Source organism: Salvelinus namaycush, chromosome 21 (assembly GCF_016432855.1).
Source record: "Salvelinus namaycush isolate Seneca chromosome 21, SaNama_1.0, whole genome shotgun sequence".
Taxonomy (NCBI): Eukaryota; Metazoa; Chordata; class Actinopteri; order Salmoniformes; family Salmonidae; genus Salvelinus; species Salvelinus namaycush.
This window is the reverse complement of record NC_052327.1, coordinates 38,643,765-38,670,759: the sequence shown is the minus strand read 5'-3', so window position 1 is coordinate 38,670,759 and position 26,995 is coordinate 38,643,765. Positions and strand designations below refer to the sequence as shown.

At 42.5% G+C, this 26,995-nt stretch overlaps 1 protein-coding gene across 1 annotated transcript in view; it reads right to left on the bottom strand.

Annotated features, from left to right (window-relative positions):
- The window catches only part of tmtc3 (transmembrane O-mannosyltransferase targeting cadherins 3), a 142,829-nt gene that overhangs the window by 105,197 nt on the left and 10,637 nt on the right, over nt 1–26,995 (bottom strand). The window contains exon 4 of the mRNA XM_039017674.1: nt 2,291–2,390. Coding sequence (XP_038873602.1) covers nt 2,291–2,390 — 100 coding nt within the window. The remainder of the gene's footprint in view (nt 1–2,290; nt 2,391–26,995) is intronic.

Here is a 26,995-nt window from a genome sequence, read left to right as displayed (position 1 = left end):
ATCGGATGGGGCGACAGTGTCTCCTGACCCCTCCTGTCTCAGCCTCCAGTATTTATGCTGCAGTAGTTTGTGTCGGGGGGCTAGGGTCAGTTGGTTATATCTGGAGTACTTCTCCTGTCTTATCCAGTGTCCTGTGTGAATTTAAGTATGCTCTCTCTAATTCTTTCTTTCTCTCTCTCTCGGAGAACCTGAGCCCTAGGACCATGCCTCAGGACTACCGGGCATGATGACTCCTTGCTGTCCCCAGTCCACCTGGCCTTGCTGCTGTTCGTTTCAACTGTTCTGAGTGCGGTTATGGAACCCCTACCTGTCCCAGACCTGCTGCTTTCAACTCTTAATGATCGGCTATGAAAAGCCAACTGACATTTATTCCTGATTATTATTTGACCATGCTTGTCATTTATGAACATTTGAACATCTTGGCCATGTTCTGTTATAATCTCCACCCGGCACAGCCAGAAGAGGACTGGCCACCCCTCATAGCCTGGTTCCTCTCTAGGTTTCTTCCTAGGTTTTGGCCTTTCTAGGGAGTTTTTCCTAGCCACCGTGCTTCTACACCTGCATTGCTTGCTGTTTGGGGTTTTAGGCTGGGTTTCTGTACAGCACTTCGAGATATTAGCTGATGTACGAAGGGCTATATAAAATAAACTTGATTTGATTGATTACAGATACCTGTAATAATCTGATGTGCCCAAAAGGGCCACTAGATGTCTTGTGAGACTATATAAAATGCTTGAAAGATACCACAAATCTGGTAGTTTATTGGTCAACTTTGAAAGTTTCCAATAATATACTCTCACTTGGCAACCGTACTTGTAAAACAGTGTAAACACACCTGGCTGTTTGAATGAGGCTTTGTAAATTGTTTGTGGAGGAAAATGTGTATCTACAGTATCTGCGTGTTATGAACATGGACTATAGGCCACCGGAATATACATTGATGTGGTGTGATGAGTGGAAAATGTGTATTACACAAATGGACAATTCTTTCAGTTTCTCATTCACGTATGTGGAGAGTACATGTTTTGTTTTGACATTTGAGGCCTGTTGAAATGGGAGTTAATTCCTCAAGTTTTCGTTCCTTGCACGCAAATTCACTTGACAGATTTAACTGTTTAACACTAGAAATGCAGATAATTTACCATTTTCTAAGCTCCGCCTCATCACCAACTTCATCCTGCAGCCATCGTCTGCATTGTGGGAGTCTCTATTGTCAACCAATCATTAGGGTGATTTTGTTTGACTCGTGAATGTGACGAAAGACAAATGACACAGGAACCAATTTGACCCGATTTGTGTGTACAGTGGATATATGCTGTTGGAAAACCAGTGGCTGACTTTCAGCTGTTGCATCTCCCTTGACTTCAGTCCTAGACTTTCGTCTAGTTTGTTGCTTTAGCCTTACCCTTCAAAATGTGCCCAATATCTCCGTTGCTGCTTGTGGCAATGTCGTCTAGCTGAGTCTATCTATAAATTATGAAGTCAATCTCAATGTGACCTGCCAGATTCAGAAGCTTGAAAACCCCATTAGATTTTTACCCCCATAAAAAAATAAAACTGAACATAATTCTGGATTGTTTACATTTTAGTTTTGGAGTCAAAGAATAGTTTCACTACATTTTTAGTTTTTATAACAGGTTTGTTTATTATTTTATTTCAGTTTACTAAATTGTTTTTATGATTCGCTTAAGTTTTAGTTCATTAAAATAACCTTGGTGCCCTCAAATCATTCCTTGAGTTGATATCTACCTTATTTTCCTTAAACCAATTGACACATTCTTTCAGACACTTAACTTCCCCATTCTGACAGTTGTCCTCATGAGAACTGTAATCTTTCAGAAATCAAACCCTATCATGATTCAATGGAAATGAATTGCATCTTCAAATGTAATCTTTCACAACATTAAGCCTTTATCTATCAACACGGCCGCCTACACAAAGCCTGTAATAAGTTCCTCTATCCATTTGAAACGGTTCATCTGACATTCCGAATAGTTCCAGCGGTCTAAGGTGTGCGGTGCAAAGCGAGACTTGGCGATGAATACTACCCCAACCGCCTATGATGAGGGTGCCATAACGAGTCAGGGCATGGTTCTTGTTGTCTTGTTGTTCTCTGAAGGCTTGCAACCAACAGGGGGAGGGGTACAGTAGACCCACTGAATAACAGACTAGCAAGTAGGAGCATGCATCTCATTGTCCTGTTTTCCTCTGAAACCTGTGTGTGCATGTGTGTGCGTGTGTGTGTGTGTGAGACAGTATTGGTGGAGGTCTACAGTAAAAGTAGTTTCACCGATGGATTGGTCGGCTCCATTAGATTTGGTGTAGGCCAGGAACGCAGCCAGGAGGAAGATGGAGGACAGGAGCTCCGCTCTTCCTACGACACCCGTCACCTGTAAGAGGGACCAAAAGTAAAAAAGTTAAGTCAACATTTCTGGCACAAATAGGTTATTCTCTCACCAATCAATCGAGGAGGTCCGCACTCCATGACACCCATCACCTGTCGGTCCATGGTATCAGGGACCCTTTGGACGTCCCTACCCCAACAAAATGTAAAATGGTTAGGGTAGGTTAAGGATGTCCCAAGGATCTCGGAGAGCACAAAATGTACAGTCAGAGGTACAAAGTTAAAAGAAAACATTCAATGTCAACATTTCCAGGAAAAATATATTGTTTTCTCATGAATCATTCTAATCAATCAACAACCTTTAAAACACTTCCTCCTCGGTCTCTATGGAAGTTCACACCTCTCAACATGTCTCCCAGGTATGCCTGGAATCTTCTGCAACCTGATTCTCCGTCCACCTAACTGTGAAAACCACAAGCTGTGTGAATGAGATCGCAGCAGATTCCAGGCTGTGAAAACAATCAAAAAGATGTCCGGCACCTAGCCTAGGCACCAGAGCCTAAAATCAACACCCGCCAAATGCAGGTAGATTTTGGCATTTGTATTTATTAGGGATCCCCATTAGCAGCAGCTACTCTTCCTGGGGTCCAAACACATTAAAGCACTTACATATAAAACAGTACACCATAACATTATTACACCACTACATATCTACAATACAAAATGTATAATACCAACACACAACAATATTACAATGTATGCGTGTGTCTGTACCTTTGTGTGTGTCTCTTCACAGTCCCTGCTGTTCCATAAGGTGTATTTTTACCTGACTATACTGCTTGCAACAGTTACCTAATGTGGAATAGAGTTCCATGTAGTCATGGCTCTGTGTAGTACTGTGCACCTCCCATAGTCTGTTCTGCATTGGCAGGTAAGATGTCCATTTCACTAGCCACGTTGGGTGGTCAAGGCTCCACAGTGAGAGCATTTCACTGGCATTTGTGAATACAAATAGTCAAGTATGATCACATTTACAGTGCATTCGGAAAGTATTCAGCCCCATTTACATTTTGTTACGTTACATCCTTATTCTAAAATGTATTAAAATCGTCCCCCCCCTCATAAATCTACACTCAATACCCCATTATGACAAAGCAAAAACAAGTTTAGAATTGTGCAAATTTATTATAAATACAAAAATGGAAATATGACATCTACATAAGCATTCAGACCCTTTACTCAGTACTTTGTTGAAGCACCTTTGGCAGTGATTACAGCCTCGAGTCTTCTTGGGTATGACGCTACAAGCTTGGCACACCTGTATTTGGGGAGTTTCTCCCATTCTTCTCTACAGATCCTGTCAAGCTCTGTCAGGTTGGATAGGGAGCATCGCTGCACAGCTAATTTCAGGTCTCTACAGAGATGTTCGAGCGGGTTCAAGTCCGGGGTCTGGCTGGGCCACTCGAGGACATTCAGAGACTTGTCCCGAAGCCACTCCTGCGTTGTCATGGCTGTGTGCTTAAGATTGTTGTCCTGTTGGAAAGTGAACCTTCACCACAGTCTGAGGTCCTGAGTGCTGCCAGCACCATGCTTCACCATAGGGATGGGGTCAGGTTTCCTCCAGACGTGACACTTGGCATTCAGAGTTCCATCTTGGTTTCATTAGATTCCTTTAGGTGCCTATTGGCAAACTCAAAGCGGGCTGTCACGTGCCTCTTACTGAGGAGTGGCTTTCGTCTGGCCACTACCATAAAGGCCTGATTGGTGGAGTGCTGCAGAGATGGTTGTCCTTCTGGAAGGTTCTCACATCTCCACAGAGGAACTCTGTAAGAGTGACCATCGGATTCTTGGTCACCTCCCTGACTAAGGCCCTTCTCTCCCGATTGCGCAGTTTCCCCGGGTAGCCAGCGCTAGGAAGAGTCTTGGTGGTTCCAAACGTACTCCATTTAAGAATGATGGAGGCCACTGTGTTCTTGGGAACCTTCTAGAGGTCGACTGATTATGATTTTTCAACGCCGATACCGATTATTGGAGGACCAAAAAAGCCGATACCGATTAAATCGGACGATTTTTTACATATATTTGTAATAATGACAATTACAACAATACTGAATGAACACTTATTTTAACTTAATATAATACATAAATAAAATCAATTTAGCCTCAAATAAATAATGAAACATGTTCAATTTGGTTTAAATAAGGCAAAAACAAAGTGTTGGAGAAGAAAGTAAAAATGCAATATGTGCCATGTAAGAAAGCTAACGTTTAAGTTCCTTGCTCAGAACATATGAAAGCTGGTGGTTCCTTTTAACATGAGTCTTCAATATTCCCAGGTAAGAAGTTTTAGGTTGTAGTTATTACAGGAATTATAGGACTATCTCTCTATATACGATTTGAATTTCATATACCTTTGACTATTGGATGTTCTTATAGGCACTTTAGTATTGCCAATGTAACAGTATAGCTTCCATCCCTCTACTCGCTCCTACCTGGGCTTGAAACAGGAACACATCGACAACAGCCACCCTCGAAGCAGCGTTACCCATCCAGAGCAAGGGGAACAAATACTCCAAGTCTCAGAGCGAGTGACGTTTGAAACGCTATTAGCACGCACCCCGCTAACTAGCTAGCCATTTCACATCGGTTACACCAGCCTAATCTCCCTAATCTCAGGAGTTGATAGGCTTGAAGTCATAAACAGTGAAGAGCTGCTGGCAAAACGCACGAAAGTGGTGTTTGAATGAATGCTTACGAGCCTGCTGGTGCCTAACATCACTCAGTCAGACTGCTCTATCAAATCATAGACTTAATTACAACATAATAACACACAGAAATATGAGCCTTAGGTCATTAATATGGTCGAATCTGGAAATTATCATCTCGAAAAAAAAACATTTATTCTTTCAGTGAAATACGGAATCGTTACGTATTTTATCTAACGGGTAGCATCCATACGTCTAAATATTCCTGTTACATTGCACAACCTTCAATGTTATGTCATAATTACGTAAAATTCTGGCAAATTAGTTCGCAAAGAGCCAGGCGGCCCAAACTGTTGCATATACCCTGACTCTGTTGCAATGAACGCAAGAGAAGTGACACAATTTCACCTAGTTAATATTGCCTGCTAAACTGGATTTCTTTTTGCTAAATATGCAGGTTTAAAAATATATACTTCTATGTACTGCAGCCACTCCGATTAATCGGTCGACCTCTAGAACCTTCCATGCTGCAGAAATGTTTTGGTACCCTTCCCCAGATCTGTGCCTCAACACAATCCTGTCTCGGAGCTCTACGGACAATTCCTTCGACCTCATGGCTTTGTTTTTGCTCTGACATGCACTGTCAACTGTGGGACCTTATATAGACAGGTGTGTGCCTTTCCAAATCATGTCCAATCAATTGGATTTACCACTGGTGGACTCCAATGTTGTACAAACATCTCAAAGATGATCAACGGAAACAGGATGGACCGGAGATCAATTTCAAGTCTCTTAGCAAAGGGTCTGAATAGTTAGGTACTTTTTACACATTTGCAAATATTTCTAAAAACCTGTTTCGGCTTTGTCATTATTGGGTATTGTGTGTAGATTGATGAGGGAAAATGTTCATTTAATCTATTTGAGAATAAGGCTACGTAACAAAATGTGGAAAAGGTCAAGCTGTCTGAATAAATGTTGCAGTAGCTGTTTTCAAAGTATTTCTGCCATTTTGTTTCATAGTTAATAAATTACATAGCACAAAATCAAAGAACAAATCCTATATAGCCAACCCCACCTCACGCTGCAACACTCCCTGGCTGAGGGCTGTGTGCTCTTGAAGAACTAAGTGAAAGAAAGATTTTTAGAAGCGCTGCGGACAGGCATAAAAGTTGGTCTAATTTACTTGAAACTAAAGTCTACTGAAGTGAGACTTTGTCCTTGTGTCTCTTGGCTATTTATACTGAAGCAAAATACACTGCTCAAAAAAATAAAGGGAACACTAAAATAACACATCCTAGATCTGAATGAATGAAATATTCTTAAATACTTTTTTCTTTACATAGTTGAATGTGCTGACAACAAAATCACACAAAAATGATCAATGTAAATCAAATTTATCAACCCATGGAGGTCTGGATTTGGAGTCACACTCAAAATTAAAGTGGAAAACCACACTACAGGCTGATCCAACTTTGATGTAATGTCCTTAAAACAAGTCAAAATGAGGCTCAGTAGTGTGTGTGGCCTCCACGTGCCTGTATGACCTCCCTACAACGCCTGGGCATGCTCCTGATGAGGTGGCGGATGGTCTCCTGAGGGATCTCCTCCCAGACCTGGACTAAAGCATACGCCAACTCCTGGACAGTCTGTGGTGCAACGTGGCGTTGGTGGATGGAGCGAGACATGATGTCCCAGATGTGCTCAATTGGATTCAGGTCTGGGGAACGGGCGGGCCAGTCCATAGCATCAATGCCTTCCTCTTGCAGGAACTGCTGACACACTCCAGCCACATGAGGTCTAGCATTGTCTTGCATTAGGAGGAACCCAGGGCCAACCGCACCAGCATATGGTCTCACAAGGGGTCTGAGGATCTCATCTCGGTACCTAATGGCAGTCAGGCTACCTCTGGCGAGCACATGGAGGGCTGTGCGGCCCCACAAAGAAATGCCACCCCACACCATGACTGACCCACCGCCAAACCGGTCATGCTGGAGGATGTTGCAGGCAGCAGAACGTTCTCCACGGCGTCTCCAGACTCTGTCACGTCTGTCACATGTGCTCAGTGTGAACCTGCTTTCATCTGTGAAGAGCACAGGGCGCCAGTGGCGAATTTGCCAATCTTGGTGTTCTCTGGCAAATGCCAAACGTCCTGCACGGTGTTGGGCTGTAAGCACAACCCCCACCTGCGGATGTCGGGCCCTAATACCACCCTCATGGAGTCTGTTTCTGACCCTTTGAGCAGACACATGCACATTTGTGGCCTGCTGGAGGTCATTTTGCAGGGCTCTGGCAGTGCTCCTCCTGCACCTCCTTGCACAAAGGCGGAGGTAGCGTTCCTGCTGCTGGGTTGTTGCCCTTCTACGGCCTCCTCCACGTCTCATGATGTACTGGCCTGTCTCCTGGTAGCGCCTCCATGCTCTGGACACTACGCTGAGACACAGCAAACCTTCTTGCCACAGCTCGCATTGATGTGCCATCCTGGATGAGCTGCACTACCTGAGCCACTTGTATGGGTTGTAGACTCCGTCTCATGCTACCACTAGAGTGAAAGCACCGCCAGCATTCAAAAGTGACCAAAATATCAGCCAGGAAGCATAGGAACTGAGAAGTGGTCTGTGGTCACCACCTGCAGAACCACTCCTTTATTGGGGGTGTCTTGCTAATTGCCTATAATTTCCACCTTTTGTCTATTCCATTTGCACAACAGCATGTGAAATTTATTGTCAATCAGTGTTGCTTCCTAAGTGGACAGTTTGATTTCACAGAAGTGTGATTGACTTGGAGTTACATTGTGTTGTTTAAGTGTTCCCTTTATTTTTTTGAGCAGTGTATAAAAACGCAACATGCAATAATTTCAAAGATTTTACTGAGTTACACTTCATATGAGGAAATCCGTCAGTCAATGGAAATAAATTCATTACGCCCTAATCTATGGATTTCACATGACTGGAAAATCAGATGCACAGATACAGTACATTAAAAAGAAATGGGCCTCAGGATCTCGTAACGATATTTCTGTGCATTCAAATTGCCATAGATAAAATGCAATTGTGTTCGTTGTCTGTAGTTTATGCCTGCCCATACTATAACCCCACCATGGGGCCCTCTGTTCACAACAGCAAAGCGCTTGCCCACACAACGCCAAACACGTGGTCTGCAGTTGTGAGATCAGTTGAACGTACTGACAAATTCTCAAAAACGTCGGAGGCGGCTTATGGTAGAGAAAATGTTGATCTCTGGCAACATCTCTGGTGGACATTGCTGCAGTCAGCATGCCAACTGCACACTCCCTAACAACTTGACACAGTGCGTCGTGACAAAATTGCACATTTTAGAGTGGCCTTTAATTGTCCAAAAGGCTCCTTAACAGCTTCTACCCCCAAGCCATAAGACTGCGGAACAATTAATCAAATGATCATCGGACAATTTACATTGACCCCACCCCCCTCCATTTGTTTTTTTACACTGCTGCTACTCGCTGTTTATTATCTATGCATAGTCACTTCACCCCTACCTACATGTACAAATGACCTAGACTAACCTGTACCCCCGCACACTGACTCGGTACCCCCTGTATATAGGCTCGTTATTGTTATTTTATTGTGTTACTTTTTATTATTTGGTTATATTTTAGTTCAGTATAGTAAAACATTTATTGTTTTAGAAACCTTACAAAGCATGCTTCGGTTTCTTTGTGTTTTATTGGTGTAATTTTAGCAGCAATAATTTTTTTGTTGCTGGCACAATTTTCTTCTTTCCATCTACCTGCTACAGTGGCTGGTGGACCAAAACGGTCATTTTATGCCCTGCTAGGCATAAATCATGGAGGGAAACCACAGAGGTGGCTTGCAGTGGCTCTTGCAGTACAGGGGCCTCTAACAGAAATGTGAATGCTGACTGCCACCTTATGCGAGCACATGGAACTGCACGTTTTCTTTGCACAGGAGCAGCTGGGGTAGGAGATCCTCCACCATGAAGAGAGCATGTTGAGAAAACATTTGTCAACGCCTTGAGGTACTACCTGGACTTGTCCAATAAGAAACAGATGTATGTTGCAAAATATTTTTGCTTTGCTGAAAGTGGTCCGGCTGAGGTTGACTCAGTTCCATATTTAGGATGTCATACAAATGCAGTTCTATCTAAATATGTTCACTATGTTGAGATAGTTCAGTGTATTTGTGCTGAATCTGTGTCTACACATTCAGAAAGACAGACACTGAGAGGCTCACAACGGTCTCTTTGTCAGTGTTGATCATGAAGGGGACCTTCAGTACATCAAATGAAAAACAAATGGTCCGTTGTGAGAGATTCCAGATCAAGATAACGTGATTGCATTGGTCGGCCAGGGGCTTCTTTTTACCTATGAGTGAAATGGGCCCTTTCAAAGGATTGTCAGGCTGCACTCAGCTGAAGGAGAACACCATGAGGAAGATGAGAAGCAGTTTGAGGGAGCACTGAGCTGTGTAACATTACCACTCCCTTTACCAGAGCAGCAGAATGTTGTCTTTGTTACTTTTCTATCCTGTTTTTCTGTTCTATTCTATTTTTCTAAGGCCTGTCTGGTCACCGGTGCAACTCAATTGAATGGGGCAAAATGGTTGGGTAAGGGGGTTAAGTAAATAGGCGAGAGGTTGTTGAGGTAGACAGTAATGACAGTGATGGGTTAAATTCGAGTTCATTCCCAATTCATGTATTGAAAAGCACATAAATGACCAATTCAGTAAAACAAATATTGTGAAGGAACTGACGGCAACTTTTGAATTCCATTATTTTCATGTCACTAACTGCATGCAGGTCTGTACAACTCATAAACAACGCCTACTACATAAAGTTGAGCAACTCTTGCTCGCCCTCTGTGCCATTGATCTTCTAAACTTGGTGGGAAGGACAAACTTTGGCATGGGAGCTATTGGCCATGAACTACTATGCTTCTGTTTAAATCTGTGCAACCCTTTCCTTTAGTTATTACAAGGCACACCCCACCTAATAGTTGGGGTAAGGATTTGGGGAGAGTAAAGACCTTCCCACACTGTACATTAGATTCAGTCTTTTACGATTATTACATGTGACAATGCGCGATGTGACCATTTACAAAAATCGTAGTGCATTTATCGGAGATGCCACATTTGAGAAAATATACTGATTAATAAAAATAAAAAAATAAAACGTTTTATAGTTATTAAAACTTCTTGTCAATAGGGGGGCGCCATTACGACTTTGTAAAAATTCGTTCCCAAATTAAACTGCCTCGTACTCAATTCTTGCTCGTACAATATGCATATTATTATTATTACTATTGGATAGAAAACACTCTCTAGTTTCTAAAACCGTTTGAATTATTTCTCTGAGTGAAACAGAACTCATTCTGCAGCACACTTCCTGTCAAGGAGTGAGATTTCTGAAATTGAGGTCTCTGTTCTAGGGTCAGTTTATAAATTCCCATGTAAGCTATGGGGCTACATGCACTGCATACGCCTTCCTCTAGATGTCAGTAAGCAGTGAGAATTTGAATGGAGTGGATTGCACCATCTGGGGCACTATAAAAGCTCTTGGAACGGAAGGTCCGTTCTTTTCAACGGGGCGCCTGGCGCAGGAGGGACATCACAATGGCGTCCTGAAAAGCTTTCGTTTTAGCAGTTCTATATCTCCGGCTCTGATTTAATTTGATTTTTGTCTTAACTTCATAAGGTAGTTAATTTAAACCGACTTATAGCAGTTTATATCAGTTTATTGCGATTTTCTGGAATTTCTTTGTCACGCGCTATCGCTAGTTGGACACCTCTCCGGCACATGGCTAGCGTTAGCTGCTATTTCTACAGGAGAAGAGGACATCTTTCAACCAAAAGACGATTGTTCTGGAGAAAGGACACCTTGCCCAAGATTCTGATGGAAGCTCGTCAAATAGTAAGAAGTCTTTATGCTGTTAATTCGTATTTATGTTGACAAATGTTAAACAATAATTCCGCCATGAATTTCGGTGCGGTCTCGCTTTAGCGCACGCTGTATGCGCAGTAACGTTAATTTAAAAAATCTAACACAGCGGTAGCACTAAGAACTAATGTATCTTTCATTTGCTGTCCAACCTGTATTTTTTAGTCAATATTATGAATATTTATCGATTAGATTATGTGCCTCTCCAAGATGGCGCCGAACAGATTGCTTGAAGTTTGGCCACTACTCACATTGTATAACCACGATTTGTGCCGCTACATATGCACATTTTCGAACAAACCCTATATGCATTGTGTAATATGATGTTACAGGACTGTCATCTGAAGAAGTTTATGAAGGTTAGTCAAATTATATATCTTTTGCTTGCTGGTTACGATCGCTAACCTTTGCTGCTGGTAAATGGTGTTGTGTTTCTGGCTATTGTGGTAAGCTAATATAATGCTATATTGTGTTTGCTGTAAAACACTTTAAAAATCTGAAATATTGGCTGGATTCACAAGATGTTTGTCTTTCATTTGCTGTACACTGTGTATTTTTCAGAAATGTTTTATGATGAGTATTTAGGTAATTCACGTTGCTCTCTGTAGTTATTCTAGTCGCTTTGGTGAGAGTTGTGATGGTGGCTGCAATGGTAAACTATGATTTATACCTGAAATATGCACATTTTTCTAACAAAACATATGCTATACAATAAATATGTTATCAGACTGTCATCTGATGAAGTTGTTTCTTGGTTAGTGGCTATTTATATCTTTATTTGGTCGAATTTATGATAGCTACTGATGCAGTAAAAAAATGGTGGAGTAAAAAAAGTGGTGTCTTTTGCTAACGTGGTTAGCTAATAGATTTACATAGTGTCTTCCCTGTAAAACATTTTAAAAATCAGAAATGATGGCTGGATTCACAAGATGTGTATCTTTCATCTGGTGTCTTGGACTTGTGATTTAATGATATTTAGATGCTAGTATTTACTTGTGACGCTATGCTAGGCTATGCTAGTCAGCTTTTTTACTGATGGGGGTGCTCCCGGATCCGGGATTGGGAGGAATTAGAGGTTAACGGGATCGGCTCATAACACCAGCCACACTACACGATTAAGGATAAACAGTTGTGACACTGACAGAACTGTCGGAGCCTACAAGCACACCCCTTGATATACATGCGCTTCGCTTTTAAACTAGCTCCTCATGTCCACCAGATGCAAACACTTTGCGTTCTGGCGGAAGTCATTCATTGTCAGTTGAGCATAGTTACTTTCTCTACCATAAGCTTCTTCCAATGTTAATTTTGGCAGTGTGTCCAACCTCCTCACAACCACAGACCACATTTAAACCACGCCATCACAGGACATCCACATCCAGCTTCTTCACCTGCGGGATCGTCTGACACAGCTGATGACACCCGGACAGCTGATGAAACTGGGTTTGCACAACCAAAGAATTACTGCAGAAATTGTCAGAAAAAGTCTCAGGGAAGCTCATCTGCGTGTTCGTCGCTCTCACCAGAGTCTTGACCTGATTTCAGTTTGACATCGTAAACCAACTTCAGTGGGCCAATTTCTCACCTTCGATGGCCACTGGCATGCTGGATTAGTGTGCTCTTCACAGATGAAACCCGGTTTCAACTGGACTGGGCAGATTGTTGACAACGTTGTATGGTGTCATGTGGGCGAGCGGTTTGCTGATGTCAACGTTGTGAAGAGAGTGCCCCATGGTGGCGGTGGGGTTATGGTATGGGCAGGCATAAGCTATGGACAACGAAAATATTGCATTTTTTCGATGGCAATTTGAATGCACAGAGATACCATGACGAGATCCTGAGGCCCATTGTCGTGCCATTCATCCGCCACCATCACCTCATGTTCCAACATGATAATGCACGGCCCCATGTCACAAGGATCTGTACAAAATTCCTGGAAGCTGAAAGTGGCACATTTCTTCCATGGCCTGCATACTCACATCAACCATTGAGCATGTTTTGGATGCTCTGGATCGACGTGTACGACAGTGTGTTCCAGTTCCCACCAATGTCAAACTGCATGAGGCAAATGGTGGTCACACCAGATAGGAGCGCATCGCTGGCACCGGTGTACAAAGCAAATGAACTACGGAGATCTGGAGAAGCTAGCACAGGTACAGAGACCAAAAGAGTCCCAGCATTTCGTAACCTGAACGGGAGACGAAGGTAGAAAAACAAACAATCAGGAGTGACAAAAGCAGACAGCTCATTGGCACACTCAGCTAGAGGGACCCACCAATAGTTAAATAAATATCTCCTCAGATCGAACTTTGTAACGTACTTAGCAGCGCCAACATGGTCCACACCTGAGTCTGACTTAGTAACGGCATTGTTTTTCTCAAAATCAGAACGAAACCGCAGATAACCATCCTTACTATGTACTAATATACAGGGTACTAAACTCACCAAAAAAAGGAACGTCTTCTCACTGTCAACTGAGTTTATTTTCAGCAAACTTAACATGTGTAAACTGAGACAAAAACTGAACAAGTTCGACACACGTGGCTAACAGAAATGGAAGAATATGTCCCTGAACAAAGGGGGGATCAAAATCAAAAGTAACAGTCAGTATCTGGTGTGGCCACCAGCTGCATTAAGTACTGCAGTGCATCTCCTCCTCATGGACTGCACCAGATTTGCCAGTTCTTGCTGTGAGATGTTACCCCACTCTTCCACCAAGGCACCTGCAAGTTCCCGGACATTTCTGGGGGGAATGGCCCTAGCCCTCACCCTCCGATCCAACAGGTCCCAGACGTGCTCAATGGAATTGAGATCCGGGCACTTCGCTGGCCATAGCAGAACACCGACATCCCTGTCTTGCAGAAAATCACACAGAGAGCAGTATGGCTGGTGGCATTGCTGGAGGGTCATGTCAGGATGAGCCTACAGAAAGGGTACCACATGAGGGAGGATGTCTTCCCTGAAACGCACAGCGTTGACATTGCTTGCAATGACAAGCTCAGTCCGATGATGCTGTGACACACCGCCGCAGACCATGACGGACCCTCCACATCGATCCCGCTCCAGAGTACAGGCCTCGGTGTAACGCTCATTCCTTCGACGATAAACACGAATCTGACCATTACCCCTGGCGAGACAAAACCACGACTCGTCAGTGACGGTGGGTTTGTGCCCATAGGCGACATTGTTGGCGGTGATGTCTAGTGAGGACCTGCCTTACAACAGACCTATAAGCCCTCAGTCCAGCCTCTCTCAGCCTATTGCGGACAGTCTGAGCACTGATGGAGGGATTGTGCGTTGCTGGTGTAACTCGGGCAGTTGTTGTTGCCACCCTGTACCTGTCCCGCAGGTGTGATGTTCCGATGTACTGATCCTGTGCAGGTGTTGTTACACATGGTCTGCCACTGCGAGGACGATCAGCTGTCCGTCCTGTCTCCCTGTAGAGCTGTCTTAGAAGTCTCACAGTACGGACATTGCAATTTATTGCCCTGGCCACATCAGCAGTCCTCTTGCCTTCTTGCAGCATGCCTAAGGCACGTTCACGCAGATGAGCAAGGACCCGGGGCATTTTTCAGTAGAACGGCTTCTAGTATCCTAAGTTTTCATAACTGACATTAATTGCCTACCATCTGTAAGCTGTTAGTGTCTTAAAACCTCTTTGGGCTAGGGGGCAGTATTTTCACACCTAGATGAAAAGCGTGCTCAAAGTAAACTGCCTGCTACTCAGGCCCAGAAGCTAGGATATGCATATTATTAGTAGATTTGGATAGAAAACCCTCTGAAGTTTCTGAAACTGTTTGAATAATGTCTGAGTATAACAGAACTGATTTGGCAGGCGGAACCCCGAGCACAATCCATCCGGGGGGGGGGGGTGGGGGGGGGGGGGGAATTGCGCTCAATCTGTTTTCCATTAGTTTTCTATGGCAATCCCTTTAAATAGAAATATGCTTGCAGTTCCTATGGCTTCCACTAGATGTCAACAGTCGTTAGAAATTGGTTGATGTTTTTCCTTTGAGAAATGAAGATGTAGCTCTGTTATTTTCATGTGTCACTCCAGCTGCCCTCTAATGTTTTGGTGCGCGCTATTTGGAATGTGCTTCACTTTGTTTTCGTCCGGTATTGAGCACAGTATTTCCCGTCTTAAATTTTATCGATTATTTACATTTAGGATACATAATTTTGGATTAGGAACGTTGTTTGAAATGGTTGGACCAAGTTTACAGGTAACTTATTAGATACTTTGTAGGCATGTTGGGCGAGTTGGAACCGGTGTTTTTCTGAATCAAACGAGCCAAATAAATGGACATTTTGGGGATATAAAGAAGCAATTTATTGAACAAAAAGGACAATTTGTGATGTTTATGGGACATTTTGGAGTGCCAACATAAGAAGATCTTCAAAGGTAAGGCATGAATTATATCGTTATTTCTGACTTTTGTGTAGCACCTGCCTGGTTGAAATATGATTTTCAGTTGTTGGTATGCTGGGCACTGTCCTCAGATAATCGCATGGTCTGCTTTCGCCGTTAACGCTGCAATTTCACTGGGTGTTATCAAATCGATTACGCTAAAGCAGTCCTTCTCAAATAGTGGGGCGCGCCCCCTGGGGGGGGGCTCAGGGGACCCCGGGGAACATGCTTTTTTTTGCCGCAGGGAGTAGGTTTTTTTTGCACCGAACAAGAGCACACAGCACAGAGCAGGAGACATGAAGTGCAGATAACAAACCCTTAAGAGACACCATGGAAAAATATTTAACAGGGATGAAAAGAAAGGCGGAGAGAGACGGAGATAATGAGACAAATGTAACTCTCCCGAAAGCTAAGACAAGGAAATATGTAGCGCTTGGCTTCACAGTGACTACGGTGGGAGACGAGGAAAGACCGGTATGTTTACTGTGTCTAAAAATGTTGGCAGCGGACAGCATGAAGCCAAATAAATTAAGGCGTCACTTAGACATTACACCCCAATCACGCTGATAAGCCGCTTGAGTTTTTTCAGCGAAAACGTGCCGAATATTGCCAACAAACGCCCCGCTTTGTGAATGCTACTTCAGTAAACCAGCGAGCACTGTTAGCATCATATAAGGTGGCATACCAAATTGCTCAGTGCAAAAAAGAACACTCCATAGCAGAGGAGGTCTCTGTCATGCTGGATGACGCAAGTGCTGCAAAAATAAAAACTATCCCTCTGTCCAATGACACTGTCGCCAGACGTATAAATGACATTGCTAACGATCTTAAAGAACAGCTGGTAGATACTCAAAGACAAACGTTTTGCCTTACAGTTTGATGAAGCAACTGACAGCAACAAAGACCGTTTGTTTATCGCTTATGTACGTTTTGACATGACAAAGGATCTACTTTTTTGTAAATATGTCAGAGACAGAGCCACAGCTGAAGAGCTATTCAAAATGCTGTACTGCTTCCTGACTGAGAATGGGCTAAAGTGGGAGAACTGCATTGGTGTTTGCAGTGATGGTGCACAGACCATGGCAGGGATGAGAAAAGGACTTCGGGCACTCATCAAGAAGGCCTCACCTAATGCTGAGTGGACACACTGTGTTATACACAGAGAAGCACTGGGATCAAGGCACCTTTCCTCTGAATTAAGTGAGGTTATGACTGACATTGTAGGTGTAGTCAATTTTATAAAGACCATACCACTAAAAACAAGAGTCTTCTCTGCTATCTGTGAGGAGATGGGAGCTGAACATCAAGCTGTGCTGTTTCACAGTGAAGCAAGGTGGCTGTCACGAGGAAAAGTCTTGTCCCGAGTTTTTGAGCTCAGAGAGCAGATAAGAATGTTTTCGGAGCAGGAGCACAAATATGACCTCGCAGAAAAATGTAGTGATGAGAACTTCCTGGCAAAACTGGCCTACCTGAGTGGCATATTTGGAAAGCTATATGAACAAAATCTACAGCTTCAAGGGAAAGATAAACACCTCCCTCAGGTCACAGACAAGATCAGCTCTTTCACTCGAAAGCTTGCAATGTGGGGCAGGCGACTTGATGAAGGAAATACTGATTCATTCGAGAACCTGCATGAATTTGTTGACACTACTGACTATGATGCCACCTCAGTGATTCCATATATTAAGGAGCATATCTCATCACTGATGGGATTCTTTAAAAAGTACTTCCCTGAAAACAGTTCCCAATATGACTGGGTGAGAGATCCTTTCAATGCACCAGCTCCAACTGGTTTCAGCTCTGCAGAGGAGGACCAGTTTATTGATATGACGTCTGACTCCACATTGAGACTGAGGTTCACATCACAGACACTGAGTGAATTCTGGCTGAGTGTAGAGAGGCAGTATCCACTCTTAGGGCAGAGGGCCATGGGCATTCTTCCTCCTTTTGCAACATCTTATCTTTGTGAGACTGACTTCTCTGCTGTTGCTGCACTGAAGACCAAGTACAGGTCCCAGCTAAACATTGCGCAGGAGCTGAGACTTGCAGTATCATGCTTCAAACCCCGCTTCGAAAAGTTGTGCTCTGCAAAACGTGCTCATTGTAGCCATTAATCCTGACTTCCTCATTTTGATTTTTTTTTTTTTAAATCAGCACAAGTTGTTTTATTCATTTTTGTTTTATAGGTCAAAGTGTTTCATATATTGTGCTCCTGAGTTAATGTTGCTGATCAATTTGAACTGATTATTATTTATTGATTGTATTTCATTTTATTTTTCAGTATCAAATAGTCCCAAAAAATGTAGTATAAATAAGGGTTGAATTTTTTTTTACATTTCAGGCAAATTGATGCACTTTAAGTCTTTTCTGTTACAGACTAAAAAACAATGTTAATAAAGTTATTCTTTGTTGTAAGTTGATCTATATTTCTTTATTTTTTCTTTAATGTTAATAAGGATACAATGTTATGCAGAGGTGAACTTATAACAATTTTATAGACAAATTATACTATTTACAGTCGCGGCGGAGAGTTGGTTTACTTCTTCCTAGGGGGGGGGCGTAACAGAAAATAATTGAGAAGCACTGCGCTAAAGGGATTGGCCCGCGAAGGGATCCATAAGAAGTTAACGACCGTTCCACAGGTGCATGTTCATTAATTGTTGTTGGTGCATTGAAAAAGCATGGGAAACAGTGTATAAACCATTTACAATGAAGATCTGTGAAATTATTTTTATGAATTATCTTATAAAGACAGGGTCCTGAAAAAGGGCCGTTTCTTTTTTTTTTGCTGAGTTTATATGTTGTGCAATGCCGTGCTCAAGCATGATCTCAACCTCACTTCGGGGTAACTAACTGTTCAAGATTCAGTCGATGGGCATGTTTGATTTGGACAGAGTCCACAAAGTCAATGTCATGCAGTAGTTCATTTGTCTGAGTTGGCACATTTGATAAAATATACTGATTAATAAAAAAAACATTCTTTATGGAAACCTTTTAAAAAATGTTATATTTAATGTTATTATGAATAGAAATGGTGGAGTTGTCACATATGCAGCTAACGAAAATATATGGTAATGTCTGCTCTAACTTATAACCAACTGATTGCAGCATTACCACAAAAAATGGAGGCGGCAAGTGGAAGAGGGTAGGGAACTTGTTTGTCTGTCATATATTAAAGACACAAATTGGCTGAAAAGAATTGGCATAAATAGAAAAAAGTACCAGTTTCCTTTGAGGACAAAAATGTTGACAGCTGCGCCATACAATTTGTAAAATAAATGGGAAGAGATTTTAGATGTAATGATTCCATAGCACATGGTTTATGAACTGATACAAAAAACAATTCAACGCTTTTGAGTTTATCAATTTAAATTATTATACAAAATTCTTGCCACCAACAGAATGCTATATACAGTGGGGAGAACAAGTATTTGATACACTGCCGATTTTGCAGGTTTTCCTACTTACAAAGCATGTAGAGGTCTGTAATTTGTATCATAGGTACACTTCAACTGTGAGACGGAATCTAAAACAAAAATCCAGAAAATCACATTGTATGATTTTTAAGTAATTCATTTGCATTTTATTGCATGACATAAGTATTTGATCACCTACCAACCAGTAAGAATTCCGGCTCTCACAGACCTGTTAGTTTTTCTTTAAGAAGCCCTCCTGTTCTCCACTCATTACCTGTATTAACTGCACCTGTTTGAACTCGTTACCTGTATAAAAGACACCTGTCCACACACTCAAACAGACTCCAACCTCTCCACAATGGCTAAGACCAGAGAGCTGTGTAAGGACATCAGGGTTAAATTGTAGACTGCAGGTATTTGAGAGAGGTTAACAATACTAGGAGCCGTGATTTTCCTTAGTTGTATGGCCTCAGGGAAACGAGTGGCAGCGCACATGATGGTCAAGAGAAACTGATTGCCACTCTTTGCTTTGGGCAAATGACCAACACATTCCACCAGGACTACGAAACATTTGTCAAAAGCAGGAATAAGCTGCAGAGCTGCAACCGGTACAGCTTGATTTGGTTTACCTGTCTTATGTCAAACAGTAAGCCACAACATCCTGTTTCAGACCAAGCCAGAAGAAGTTATGCAAGATACAGTCATACGTCCTTTTGACACCAAGATGGCCCGCCATACTACCATAGTGAGCCAACCTCAGTATTTCTTGTCGAAGTGTAACTGGAACAACAATTTGAGATACACTGGGCCAATCGTCTTGCCCAGAAGTGGCACGAGAAAGCCATTTCCTCAAGAGAAAACAATCTGTCAAAGTAACCCACAAACTTCAAACCCCTCTGGATGAATCTCAGCAAAAAGATGGGAGACTGTTCAGCAATCAGCTGCTTCCTAGACATCAAACTGTTAACTTTAGGGACCCTCCTTTCTCTGGTCCTACAAACTCACTCACCTTTGGGGTATTCAAATGAGAGTTTAAATCAGGTTTATCGAAATCTGGATCACAAAGACGTCTCAGACAGATCGATCATGGTGTGATCGCTGACATCATCAACACTAGACTTGCTCCCGGCGTCTTTCTTAGACAAAGCATATGTAACGGCACACGGTGGGAACACTAGGGTAATTTTCTGATAATCCATCAGGTTCATCTACTCTGGGTTCCTTAAAAACGACAGGATTTGGAACAACCTTCCCTCTATCCAAAATGTTTCTGAAATTGAATGAGACACCCTTCACCGGTAGACTAGGCCTCACTCCAACGACAACGGAACGAGAAACAAGATCAGACAAGTTCCACCTTATGCAAAAGGAACTTCATGCAACCCATTCCCACACCTTGTACTAACAAACTGTAACCAGTTGCTGAAGCGTCAGACAAAGGCAAAACACCCCCTGGGCTGCCCCAGTGTTTTGCAGTATCTTCACCGGCTGCATAACAGAATTGCCACTTGTTTTCTGAAAATCCGTATCTTTGGGCATTGTAGAAATCAACTGAAACAAATACCTGAGTCCAGCTGTGTATTGACAGGTGTCATATTTATATTGAAAATCTGTGTGTGGGGGGGGGGGGTCCAAGAGTGATCAGGGGCATGCAACTATAGTTTTCCTTCAAAGAAAATACACTGAACAAAAATATAAAACGCAACATGTAAAGTGTTCGTCCCATGTTTCATGCGCTGAAATAAAAGATCCCAGAAATTATTCATACTCACATAAATTATTTATTTCAAATTTTGGGCACAACTTTGTTTACATCCCCATTACTAAGCATTTATTTCTCCGTTGCCAAGATAATCCATCCACCTGACAGGTGTAGTAAATATCAAAAAGCATGATCATTGCACAGGTGCACCATGTGCTGGAGACAATAAAAGGGCACTCTAAAATGTGCAGTTTGGTCAAACACCACAATGCCACAGTTTAGAGGGGGAGAGCAATTGGCATGCTGACTGCAGGAAAGTCCATCAGAACTGTTGCCAGAGAATTGACAGTTAATCTCCTCCATAAGCTGCCTCAGACGTCGTTTTAGAGATTTCGGCTGTACATCCAACCGGCCTCACAAACGCAGACCACGTGTATGAAGTTGTGAGAACAGAGTGCCCCATGGTGGCGGTGGGGTTGTGGTATGGGAAGGCATATTGTTGTGCCTAGAAGGCCAGCATCCCGGAGTCGCCTCTTCACTGTTGACGTTGAGACTGGTGTTTTGCGGGTACTATTTAATGAAGATGCCAGTTGAGGACATGTGAGGCATCTGTTTCTCAAACTAGACACTAATGTACTTGTCCTCTTGCTCAGTTGTGCACCGGGGCCTCCCACTCTTTCTATTCTGGCTAGAGCCAGTTGGAGCTGTTCTGTGAAGGGAGTAGTACACAGCGTTGTACGAGAACTTCAGTTTCTTGCATGGAATAGCTTTCATTTCTAAGAACAACAATAGACTGACGAGTTTCAGAAGAAAGTTTTGTTTCTGGCCATTTTGAGCCTGTCATCGAACCCACAAATGCTGATGCTCCAGATACTCAACTAGTCTAAAGGCCAGTTGTATTACTTCTTTAAAATCAGGACAACAGTTTTTAGCTGTGCTAACATAATTGCAAAAGGGTTTTCTAATGATCAATTAGCCTTTTAAAAATGATAAACTTGGATTAGCTAACACAACGTGCCATTGGAACACAGGAGTGATGGTTGCTGATAATGGGCCTGTGTACGCCCATGTAGATATTCCATAAGAAAATCAGCCGTTTCCAGCTACAATAGTCATTTACAACATTAACAATGTCTACACTGTATTTCTGATCAATTTGATGTTATTTTAATGGACAAAAAAAAGTTTTTCAAAAACAAGGACATTTCTAAGTGATCCCAAACTTTTGAACGGTAGTGTACATTATTGCAACACAATCGGCATAAAATAGCTTCATTTTCGATAGATGACAACAGAAGTGCAACGGTATTTGGATGGCAGCCACACAAATAAATTAGCTTACAATGAAAAAGGTATTTTTTGCAGAAACGATGCATGGTCATCATATTTCTAATGTTTAGGTCTATCAGTTTAGAAGTGCAACTGAAGCACAAAATGAGTCGGATGCCCAGCAGAAATTACAATAAGAAGCTTTTTAGATCTGCATTTACAAAATGCAGCAAGATATCTCATACGTTAGATTTTTTTCCTACATGAAAAACACAGAATTCCTGATTAACACGACCCCTAAGTTTAACTTGTTATCTAAGTAAGTGGCTGAATTATTAAGGTGACTGAGCATCATATTGTGTTAGCTTTCTGCTGTGTTGGAGAAGTCAAAACGCTTTATCTATACAGCTGCCACTGCCATCTTGATTTCCTTGCGTTTTTTCTCCTCTTCATTCTCGGCAGTCTGCTGCTCCTCCCACTTCTGAGCAGAGCAGGCAGACCCATTGCCCTAACGAATTCAAAATCCACAAAGACACAGCATGTAGGCATGCTGATGGAGAGCCAGTACTGTTCTTCCTTTAGACTAGCATGGTTTCACATATACTTGTAAAGGTCCAAACTCACCAAAATTGAAAATCAGTGCCGCACAGTGCATTTGGCAAGTATTCAGACCCCTTCACTTTTTCCCCAAAGAATTACATTATAGCCTTATTCTAAAATGTATTAAATAGTTTTCCCCCCCTCATCAAATCTACACAATATACCATAATGACAAATCGTTACAAAAAAATTACTGAAATATCACATTTACATAACTATTCAGACCCTTTACTCAGTACTTTGCTGAAGCACCATTGGCAGCGATTACAACCTTGAGTCTTCTTGGGTATTACGCACACCTGTATTTGCAGAGTTTCTCAATATTCTCTGTAGATCCTCTCAAGCACCGTCAGGTTGGATGGGGAGCGTCGCTGCACAGCTATTTTCAGGTCTCTCCAGAGATGTAAGATCGGATTCAAGTCCGAGTTCCGGCTGGGCCACTCAAGCACACTCCGAGATTTGTCCCGAAGCCGCTCCTAAGTTGTCTTGTCTGTGTGCTTAGGGTCGTTGTGAACCTTCGCCCCCTAGTCTGAGTACCTGAGCGCTCTGGAGCAGGTTTTCATCCAGGATCTCACTGTACTTCACTCCGTTCATCTTTTCCTCAATCCTGACTGCAGTCTCTGCCGCTGAAAAACATCCCCACAGCATGGTGTTGTCGCCACCATGCTTCACCGTAGGGATGGTGCCAGGTTTCCTCTAGACATGACGCTTGGCATTCAGGGAAAATAGTTAAATCTTGGTTTCATCAGACCAAAGATTCTTGTTTCTCATAGTCAGAGTACTTTAGGGGCCTTTTGGCAAGCGGGCTGTCATGTTCCTTTTACTGAGGAGTGGCTTCCGTCTGACCATTCTACCATAAAGGCCTGATTGGTGGAGTGCTGAAGAGATGTGAGACCCTTCCAGAAGGACAACCATCTCCACAGAGGAACTATGGAGCTCTGTCAGAGTGACCATCGGGTTCTTGGTCACCTCTCTGACCAAGGCCCTTCTCCCCCGATTGCTCCGTTTGGCCAGGCGGCCAGCTCGAGAAAGAGTCTTGGTGGTCCCAAACTTCTTCTATTTAAGAATGATGGAGGCCACTGTTCTTGGGGACCTTTTAACGCGGCAGAAATTGTTTGGTACCCTTCTCTAGATCTGTGCCTCGACACAATCCTGTCTCTGAGCTCTATGGACAAATCCTTCGAACTCATGACTTAGTTGACAGTGCATGTCAGAGCAAAAACCGTGGGACTTTATATTTATTTAAGCTTTATTTAACTAGGCAAGTCATTTAAGAACAAATTCTTATTTACAATGATGGCCTACCGTCATTATATAGACAGGTGTGCGCATTTCCAAATCATGTCCAATCATTTGAATTTACCACAGGTGGACTAATGTTGTAGAAACATCTCAAGGATGATCAATGGAACAGAACAAAGGGTCTGAATACTTATGTAAATAAGGTATCAGTTTTTTATTGTTAATATATTTGCAAATATTTCTAAAAACCTGTTTCGGCTTTGTCATTATTGGGTATTGTGTGTAGATTGATGAGGGAAAATGTTCATTTAATCTATTTGAGAATAAGGCTACGTAACAAAATGTGGAAAAGGTCAAGCTGTCTGAATAAATGTTGCAGTAGCTGTTTTCAAAGTATTTCTGCCATTTTGTTTCATAGTTAATAAATTACATAGCACAAAATCAAAGAACAAATCCTATATAGCCAACCCCACCTCACGCTGCAACACTCCCTGGCTGAGGGCTGTGTGCTCTTGAAGAACTAAGTGAAAGAAAGATTTTTAGAAGCGCTGCGGACAGGCATAAAAGTTGGTCTAATTTACTTGAAACTAAAGTCTACTGAAGTGAGAACTTGTGGTTCTTAGCTATTTATACGGAAGCAAAATATAAAAACGCAACAATTAAAGATTTCACTGAGTTACACTTCATGAGGAAATCAGTCAATTGAAATAAATGAATTAGTCCCTAATCTATGGATTTCACATGACTGGGAATACAGATATGCATCCGTTGGTCATCGATACAGTATCAAAAAAAAATAAATGGGCCTCAGGATCTCGTAACGATATTTCTGTGCATTCAAATTGCCATCGATAAACTGCAATTGTGTTCATTGTCCGTAGCTTATGCCTGCCGATACTATAACCCCACCGCCACCATGGGGCACTCTGTTCACACGTTGACATCAGCAAACCTCTCGCCCACATGACCTCATACACGTGGTCTGCAGTTGTGAGGCTGGTTGGACGTACTGACAAATTCTCTAAAACTTTGTTTATGGTAGAGTAATGAACATTTAGACCTCTGGCAACATCTCTGGTGGACATTCCTGCAGTCAGCATGCCAACTGCACGCTCTCTCAAAACTGTGACATAGTGTTGTGTGACAAAACTGCACATTTTAGAGTTTTTTTTGTGTGTCCCTAGCACAAGGTGCACCTGCGTAATGATCATGCTCTTTAAATCAGCCTCTTGATATACCCCACACCTGTCAGGTGGATGTATCATCTTGGCAAAGAAATGCTCGCAACAGTGATGTAAACTAATTTGGGTACAAAATCTGAGAGAAATAAGCTTTGTGTGTATGGAACCTTTCTGGGCTCTTTTATTTCAGCTCATGAAAGATGGGACTAACACTTAACGTGTTGAGTTTATATTTTAGTTCAGCATAGTAATACATTTGTTTTAGAAACATTACAAAGCATGCTTGTGTGTTACAAACTCATCTGCAAGGACTGAAGCTTTCTCAAGAGTGAGATCCTTGTGCTCATAAATGTAGGTAGCAACCCTTTCGTGAAGGCAATTCTTGAACTGTTAGAGAAGTATGAGTTTCTAAGTCCTTAAGGTCCTTGACCTCTTGAGAACCACACCACCGATCAAAAAGACATACTTGTTCCCTTGCTAAATCATCATGGCTTTGTGACTCTGTCTTTCGTAATTTACAGAACTGTTGTCTGTATGCCTCTGGGACCAACTCGTAAGCCTGAAGGATAGCAGCTTTAACAGTGTCATAATCTTAACTCTGTTCAAGAGATAAAGCAGCGTACCCTTTCTGAACTTGTCCCACAAGAACACTTTGGAGGAGCAGTGACCAACTATCTTGCAGCCTTTTTAGGAATGTGTCAATCCGCTCAAATAAAATGTACATCCACCTCCTTTTCGTTGAAAGGTGGTACAAGCCGGCTATTCCGACCAACAACAAACTTTGAGGGTGCAAGATAGCCTGACATGATTCGGAGTACTTCCAGATCTATTTTAATCGAATGGAATGTACACGATCTTCTTGTTCTAGGCTGGCTGCACATTCTCTTTCCCTTGTGTTCAAGCTCAAATTTCTGTTCCCATTTTATCTTTGGTTCTACCTCTCGCAGTATGGTGTGTACTCTACCACTCGTATGACCCTTTTCATCATCCTCCCTCTCCGGAAGGACTTTCTCCTACACCAAAGCAAGATAGACTAAATGACCACAGCTTTCGAATCAGCAAGGGCCACTGATGTCATAATGCTTTGCAATGACGAGCAGATTCACCTTCATACATTTATCTAGTATCTCCCATGTAGAGTTTTCCACAAATGCTTCCAACTTAAAGTCCATGTTTTTTTAAATATATACACTGCTCAAAAAAATAAAGGGAACACTTAAACAACACAACGTAACTCCAAGTCAATCACACTTCTGTGAAATCAAACTGTCCACTTAGGAAGCAACACTGATTGACAATAAATTTCACATGCTGTTGTGCAAATGGAATAGACAAAAGGTGGAAATTATAGGCAATTAGCAAGACACCCCCAATAAAGGAGTGGTTCTGCAGGTGGTGACCACAGACCACTTCTCAGTTCCTATGCTTCCTGGCTGATATTTTGGTCACTTTTGAATGCTGGCGGTGCTTTCACTCTAGTGGTAGCATGAGACGGAGTCTACAACCCATACAAGTGGCTCAGGTAGTGCAGCTCATCCAGGATGGCACATCAATGCGAGCTGTGGCAAGAAGGTTTGCTGTGTCTCAGCGTAGTGTCCAGAGCATGGAGGCGCTACCAGGAGACAGGCCAGTACATCAGGAGACGTGGAGGAGGCCGTAGGAGGGCAACAACCCAGCAGCAGGACCGCTACCTCCGCCTTTGTGCAAGGAGGAGCACTGCCAGAGCCCTGCAAAATGACCTCCAGCAGGCCACAAATGTGCATGTGTCTGCTCAAACGGTCAGAAACAGACTCCATGAGGGTGGTACAAAATAAAACCCACGCCAAATTAAAAAACTGGCAGAAAAAACAAAAGGTGGAGCGAAATGATAAACAGGGACGATCAGATAAAGGATTGTTTTAGAACTGAAATAGGGAGCGACAACTAAAGGTGTTCACCCTCCACATCTCTCAAGACAACTGGAGCACAGGTGAAACGCCTTCTGACTAACGAGATGACAAACCAGCACCGGTGTACAACATACTAACGAAGTGACACCAATCGGTGCACCCAACGTGTTAATGTCCAACCTTTAAATATAAATGGAAAAACCAAGGCCTGTAACTTCTACCCAGTCACACATTTATACTGACTCTACACACACACACAATCCTTTACGCTGTTGCTACTTTGTTTATCATATATCCTAGCCTAGTCA